The sequence below is a fragment of the Plodia interpunctella genome, chromosome 1 (genome assembly GCF_027563975.2).
Source record: "Plodia interpunctella isolate USDA-ARS_2022_Savannah chromosome 1, ilPloInte3.2, whole genome shotgun sequence".
In the NCBI taxonomy this organism is placed as follows: Eukaryota; Metazoa; Arthropoda; class Insecta; order Lepidoptera; family Pyralidae; genus Plodia; species Plodia interpunctella.
In genome coordinates, this window is record NC_071294.1 from 9,676,599 (window position 1) to 9,684,847 (window position 8,249).

At 38.0% G+C, this 8,249-nt stretch overlaps 1 protein-coding gene across 1 annotated transcript; it reads right to left on the bottom strand.

Annotated features, from left to right (window-relative positions):
- Nucleotides 1–557: 557 nt before the first annotated feature.
- On the bottom strand, nucleotides 558–8,224 carry Su(H) (Suppressor of Hairless). Its single transcript, XM_053751256.2, has 4 exons — nucleotides 6,831–8,224; nucleotides 6,293–6,537; nucleotides 4,840–5,065; nucleotides 558–2,050 (listed from the first exon to the last, which is right to left on the bottom strand). Exons 1-4 carry the CDS (start codon nucleotides 7,674–7,676, stop codon nucleotides 1,874–1,876), a joined length of 1,494 nt encoding a protein of 497 aa, XP_053607231.1. The 5' UTR covers nucleotides 7,677–8,224; the 3' UTR covers nucleotides 558–1,873.
- Nucleotides 8,225–8,249: the final 25 nt, after the last annotated feature.

The window sequence follows — 8,249 nt, forward strand, 5'->3', positions numbered from 1 at the left end:
GTATGCGAAGACACTACGACAAATATGTCTCTTGATAAAAAAATTCACCCATTCACAGGATTATTTATATTTTCCTATTTATTTATATGGATCATTTCTAGCTTGAGCTATTTAATTAATATAATAAGTCCACTTATAAAGCTAGGTTGCGTAATGACGGTGCACTCAGCATTTCCACGAATGAGAAACACGATCTATTTGTCTATTTTACTCATGATAGTGATGAGTGAAAAAGAACAATATACTAGGTGATGTTCGTACACGATGTAAGTCACCATATTGTTTGTAACGCCCATTAGCTAGTTTAAAAGAAAATAGCTTACAATTTCAGTCTACGTACCCCCAAATACTCAATAATCTCTACAACTTTTGACTGTAAATAAATATATATTTTTAAAGTAGTCAAATAGCCCATTGCAAAAAATCTTAAATCTCTAAAATAATGTACATATTACATCATAAATCACGCGTAAACAATCTCGATAAAGTTCAATTCCTCAACCCAATATTATGACCTTAACAACTAAAATAAATTGCAGTTAATATAAAACACAATGACTTGTCATGGATTACAGCTATTTGGCCCCGAAGAAACGAATCTAAGAGGAGAGAGATCTCTTTCCCTGACATAAAGAGTTATTCTGTTCAGCGCAACGATTCCAACAGCTCCCAGCTGTTCCGTTAAGAGCGCCGATAAATTATCTTCTGGTGTTATTTATTGTATGAATAATTAAATGTTTTCCACCTAGGGCACCTCGAGTCACTAGCGATAGGTTCCAGTACTTAGATGTAGTATAGTTGTATAAGAATGAAAATAGTTTATAAGAATTAAAAAAATAGACCACGCAAAATAGCATAGATGATGTTACAATAAGATGGTCCAGGAGGAACACAATTCAATTGTTCGTTGCACTTCGGTGTTCTAAACGGGAGTTGGGACGTAGATTGCGGATGGATTGCAGACTTGCAAGGAGCTATTCGTATCGGTGCGCTGAACGAAACGCTTAGACATAATGATACTACGCTCTCCACATGATACATATATTTATCAACATAATCTCTTTTAAGCAATTGTGTCCTTTAGCACACTCTACAATAATGAAGGAGAACTACCAGAAAACCCTGTCAAGATAAATAATATGCAAAAATACGTCAAGTCGTTGAGAAAAAATGTCTCGTATACATTTTAAAACTATCAATTCATAGTTGCTCCTATTGTATGCATTTCTAAACCCACTTGGATTGACTTGCTTATTACATTATTGCATTAAAAAGCAATGCACCCAAGTGAAGTCTAAGTGTTTAAAGATTTTAGCCCGCCATTTTGTAAAACTCAATAATTAGGAATGTGGCTTAATACAAAAATCTGTGATTATAATATTTCATGAAACACCAAAACACGTTTGTATCGCTATGCGATGTGCCTATAGGAAAAAAAGCAATTGACTGTCGGATGGTTGTCTAACTACCACTAACTACATGGCTCGAAAACTTGTGACGTATCCCGGCGTAACTACTGCGATTTAAGCCTTACATTACGGAACTAGTGTCACGAAACTAGTTTCACAATGCATGCATTGATTTCACGCCAAAACTTGTTTTCACTTGAAATAGTTGACGAAACTAATTTCACGTCACTAATTTCGTAGTAAAAATTAGGCTTTAGCGAAAACGATGCTGTCGATGAGAAATTATGACAGAACAAAGGCTTACAAATCAGTGTTACAAGGTTTTTTTTTACAGTTTCGTGGAAATCGCAAGATCACGCCAAGATTAACGATTAGGCACTAATGAAACTAATTCTCAAATCACTCACCACGGCCACACAAAAGTCCGTTCACTGCAGGCTGTCGTCAAGCCTGCAGTCCATGGGCTATTGCAGACTGTTGTCAGGCAAGCGGGCGTCGTGTTGCCAGGTGGGGGCCTGTTCGGGCCTCATGACGTCATCCACCGGGGGACACACGGGCCTGGGGCCCGGCTCCGGTGTGTATGTGAACGTCAAGCCTGTGGCGTAGATTATCCCGTCGTTGCGAACCAGCGACACTGGGACCTGAAGTAAAAAATATGTGGTTTAACAACCATACATATACCTACAATAGATATGTCGTATTCAAATTTGTCAACTCCTCGCTCTGTCGACTCTGTATGAAATAAAGACGTGGTACTATACTAATATATACATATGTACATACATACATATATAGTATTTTTCTTTTCGTAAAATCCCACACAGGCACACATGATTTATAAATACCGCCATCTATTGGCAGTAGTAGACTCATACACACTCTTAAATTTAACAATTATCAGTGTGCAGGTTTCCTTACGACATTCTTCTTCAACGAGTTTGATTGATGGAAATTTCAAAAAATATATGATATGAAGATCTCGAGTTTTCTCTAAGTGTGCACCGGCCTTAAAGTAAGTTAAGGCTTTCAATTGCATATTTGCTATCGCGTTTCAACCAAGTATTATAGAAATCAATAACAACCTCTTATTACCGACACAGGTAGGTATTGATCGTGTTGAAGAAAACATAACGGTGTTACTTAACCGTAGTATTCCCACGACTCATAACACGCTAGTTGGTACTATGTATGTTTTTGCCAACTGCCAACTATTGGAGATAACCGGGATTTGAATTGCAGATACAAGTGATCAATATTAATGGCTGAAACAGTTTCGCTACTTTACTTTTTTTTTATTTTTCTTTATTTATGTTACAATATTTTTATATGAAAAACACAAGCACTACCAGCAAAAACCTATATAGAGGAAATGGATTCCAACGCTCAACAGCTGAAGAAGAAACACAAACGCTCAGATGAGAGAGGCGTTTTCTCCTCATCTGAGCATTTTCCCGGTTTCATTCAGGGCGGTGACGTCGCGAAGCCCGCGGAAATTCAGCTGTTATTTTACAACCGGTGGCCTATATGAATACATCACGTCAACCCTCTTTGGGACTGCTATTGTTGCCTATCACGTGTCTCTTAGTCACTTCATACGATATGCACAGGGGGATATGGAGTGGTCCTATTTTAGGGCGGCACCACACGACGTCAAATTGCTTGGTAACAATTTTTCTAAGCGGGTTAACGGCATCTGACGTGATTAGTTCTACTTTATGATAAGGTTAATAGAAAAATACAATGTTATTACCACGTTCTGAACTAGCTCCGCACTAGCGTGCCGGGGCTAGAAGGGCATGTGAAATGCCTAAAATTTTACTATTATGACCTCTATGGTGTAGTACGCCATCTGAGGGTTTTCGGTTCGATTTCAAATCCAAGCATTTGTACTCTATCAGCAAAAAATGTGTTCATTGAAGTTACGATTAAGAACTTAGAACATATTTACATATTATAAGGATAAAAAGAAGTTCCCACAACAGTGTCCGTATGAAGGCGATAAACTCAAAACATCATACATACCTATATTATTTATTATGGTTTTATCCCAGCGAGGCCGGGACGGGCAGCTAGATCATCTATATGGTCTCAATATATTTTATGTTGTTTACTATAACTCCGCCACCGTTGTTGAGTTTCAGAAAACTTAAAATAATTACTAAAACACAGATTCGTCTAGCTTGGGAATGGAATCCATGTACATTATACTCCAGCACTATTACATAAATAACTTTAGTTATTTCATTTACGGGATCTTCCGTAATGCCTTCTACCAATCAAGAGACAGGTTTATTCCTAGTTTGATGGTGGATGGTTGAACGGTGGACCCGCTTAATAAACATATATTAAGCTTGTGAACGTAGTATGTATGTACATAATGTCCTAAGAAGCTAAAATACTACTGATTTGGAAGGTATTCTTAGACATATCAACTACATAATATAAAACAAACTGCCGCCGCCGTCTGACTGTTTCTAAGATTCCTCTTTTAAACCACGCAACCGATTTGGATGCAGTTTTCAATGTTATTTAGACAATTTATTTCCAAACGTTTATACATACATACCCTGTGTGAAGCTGAGTCAGGACGCTTTTTTCATATTGCCCGAATGCTTATATATATAATCCGTACTCTATGTATATTTTTCGAGTCTATGTATTTGGTGTCACCATTTTAGGGCGGTATAAATCAAAAGGGCAGACAGTTAATTCATGGTACTTTTCTTCTAATGTAAATAAGATGTACAGTGTCACGTCTTTATGGTTCACGGGTTGGACAGAGCCAAGAGAAGCGAAAATCGAAAGCCAAGTTTTGCTTGATAACGAGATGGATGAGATTATGTAACAAATTGCTAGCCCATCGCCTACGAGAGGAATCTCCAGTCTATAGCCCTTTTCCTTAATTGGCTTTAACGATCTGCGCGAGAATAGAAGCAGTGGTTACATTCTATGATTTTTATTCGCTCTTAGACCAGCATGGGTAAACAAAAGGTGATTGATGATAATTATCATACATCAGCCAGATTGTTTTACAGACTCAACAGTAGAAATGATCCCAAATTCTCCCGTTCAGTCTGTGATGATAAATTATGAACCTAGATCGCTTCTACTTTAAAAGCAGTTGAATTTTCATTGCGCTTCGCCTTCGTCACAGGAAACGCTGTTTGTTACTAGTTCGATGATGGGAGTTATTAATAGTTGCAGAGCTAAAGAACTCTATTTTGTAATATTGTAATCACTACTTATGTAGACACCTACATAGATCATAACTACATACTATGATATTATTAACTAATTGGCGACTGCAGCGCAAGCGACCAATCGGTCCTCCTATTTTGGAATCATTTCAGCCATTATAACTAGTAAGTACTAAGAAATCAACAGTGTTGAAGTGTGTTAAAAGAGTATTATTATTTATTTAAAAAATTACCTGTGTAGGCTGTCGCACCCATAGCCACTGCCCCCTAAACTGCGATATGTCCGGGACTACGCACAGCATAGACTCCGCACACCGGTACATGGTCTCCGCCTCCACATCCCCAAACCACACTTGCAAGGATGGTGTGAAGTTGTCTCCGGCCAACTCTAGCATGGCCACGTCACCGCCACCATTGAGATTCAGCGAGTGGACTAGAGGCACTGGCGTTACTGGCGACCTGAAAAAAATTTGAAAATTTAAATTCGAACATGGTTTTTTTTATTACAAAGAGAAATTATTATATCCTGGTGTATAAAATATAATCTGTGATATATTGTGTGCATGTCTCTTTCTGCATGTCTATTATTTTGTATCTGTCTCTTTCTAATTTTTTTTGTACTTTGTACTATGATGATATTCTCATTGTTCAAATCAATAAAAAGTGGCTAAAGAAAGTTATTCAACAATATTGAGCTATAATGCCAGAAGGGCTTACTATTTTATTTTTTATAAATTTTCCACTCAACCATCATATAATATACATATAATATAACAAGCTACCAAACTCTTGGATAAACTGATTTACAATGGGACCAATGGTTTACAATTTACAGGCATGGGTAATATAATACTGTAATAAATGTTAATTCTCTTAAAATTTAATTAAAGTTTTTATTATGAATATTCAAAAGTCAAAAGCAGCTTCTATTTTTAATTTTTTAATTGATGGATTTTTGCAAACATCATTGTCAAACTAGCAATATTTATAGTAGCGCGACCATAGTGTATTTTTATATAGTCAGTATAGAGACCTTTGGAAGACAGAAGAGGAGACCTTTGCCCAGCAGTGGGACACAAATCACAGGCTATAAAAAAAATTGTATTTATTTTGCATCAAATGTCATGAATACCAGTGTTGTGGTATTAACCACGACAAATACTGAGGCGGGAACATTTTGGTACACAAGAATGTTGATAAGTATAATGTTGGTTAATGTTTCTGTTTTTGTAATTTTTTAATTGATGGATTTTTGCAAACATCATTGTCAAACTAGCAATATTTAGAGTAGTAGCGCGACCACAGTGTATTTTTATATAGTCAGTATAGAGACCTTTGGAAGACAGAAGGGGAGGCCTTTGCCCAGCAGTGGGACACAAAATACAGGCTATAAAAAAAATTGTATTTATTTTGCATCGAATGTCATGAATACCAGTGTTGTGGTATTAACCACGACAAATACTGAGGCGGGAACATTTTGGTACACAAGAATGTTGATAAGTATAATGTTGGTTAATGTTTCTGTTTTTGTAATGTTCTTTTGTACCAAATTATCATTCTTTCTTTCTTACTGTCAGGCTATATATTTTTATTGGTGCCATACTAACTGTCTAATAGTCAAAATATGTAGAAAATATATTATTGCAAAAATACAATAATTAAAATTAAATTATAAAGTTTTAATACCTGACTGGACCCATTCCCTCATAAAACTGATATTCAGCTTTGTCTGTAGATATGATGGTCCAGCATGCACCATCATTTATCATCTCCTTATTGGGTTCTTTAGGGCAAGGGGTTGCTTGGAACTGTATTATTCTCTCCTGGGAGAGGCACAAGTACATCCGTTCCGTGTCCTTCATGTAGAATGCACATTTGTGAAGCTGTGACACAGGGTCATCAGCCTCTAACAGAGCCATTTGTTTGTCTACCTAAAATAAAAAATAGGATTAGTTTTTACAATTTTTTTTATATAAGAAAAATTAATTTCCTAACACGATTTATTACCACATCTAAACTAAATAATAAAATTGAAATTTTATTTATTTAAAGTACAGTACCTATATAATAACTTTGCCCAGCAGTAGAACATAAAATAGGCTTTAAAAAATACATTAACTGGTATTGCCTTTAATAGCTTTACATGAGTAGTATAGGGTTTAAAATTCCCAAAGGAATGTGGCTCTTTTAGTTAATTAATTATAAAGGTAGAAATTTTAATCACCTTTCTAATTATCAGTCTAGGCAGAGCCATTCCTGTAACAGAGCAGACGAGCTTTACAGTGGACCCGTAGTGCACATAACCATCCCTCACTGCAAACTCCTCAGACTCACTTTCATTGTCATCCAGCAGATGTATTGTAAATGCTCCCCATTGAGTGGATGACGCATGGAAGTTACCATTCTCAACATGTAGATACCTAGTAGACACCGTCTGTGACCTCAGTCGGTTGAATAATGCTACTTTAGTCCCACTTGCAATACACAAGTCAGCATTCTTTAAAGACTGCTTCTTTTTTGATGGCTTTGATATAACTTTTATTCTTTTACTATTGAAAATACCAATGTCATGACCATTCCCATAGAACATCTTTACGGATAGCATAAAATGTTTTCTTTTATCAGAATCTGATATGTATAAAGTTTTGGCAGCACAATATTGCTTGCCGTTGTTGAGGTCCAGCTGCTGCATGTCTTGGTCAGAGTTGCCGATGCCAATGAAGGCACACAGCTGAGCAGCCTGTTCAGTCTCACCCTCACGGAGCATGCGCTCCCTCCGCAGCCGCCAGCCATCCCCAAACAAATAGATACAGGGAGGCGGGCAGAAAAATCTCTTCTCATTGCCATAAGACTTTTGAGCGACTTTAGCATGTAATATGACGACAACCATATCAGAGCGGTCGCGCAGGTACCGTTCCATGGCTTCCCTGGTGAGACGGCGCTCCTCGGGGCGGTAGGCGCCGGCGCCGGGCCCGGCCGCGTTGGCGTAGCGCGGGTACAGAGCGCCGTGCTGCGGCGGCGGCGACGGCGGGCCCTGCGCCATCCCGCCCGCCCCGTACTGGTGCGGCATGCTCGCCACGGCTCCTCCTCACCTGCTACCGTATTTCATAATATATGGCCTCGTAGGGGGCCCGACCATGGTGATCGGAAATCTATAAGCCCCAGTGGGACTTAATTCTCTATCGCACACACACGGCCTACCACTCGGCGGCGTCCCTTGTTTATCAGACTTGCAACACCACTACGAACTTGTGTACAAACGTGAAGGGCGCCAGATACCCCAATTATATTCTCCTGCGATCGATACACTTGTATTATTTACGACACTATAAATTAATTACGGTGGGAACCTGAACACACATTTCATTCAAAAACACCTGTTCGATGGGGGAATTTTCAGACAGTCCAGCTAACATTCCACGGGTTTATTGATGATAATTTGCACACCAAGTTTAGACTAATTCATTCAAACAACTATAACTTATCATTTATTTTAAAATATCCTATGAAATTGTTGATAATTACTATGTTTATTCGTGAAATAAATACGACAACGCTAGAAATATGAACTGTCAAAAATGAACCATAGACAAGAAAAGTGCAAGCGTGTTGTCGACTACACGCGCGCGAATACAATCGAGAT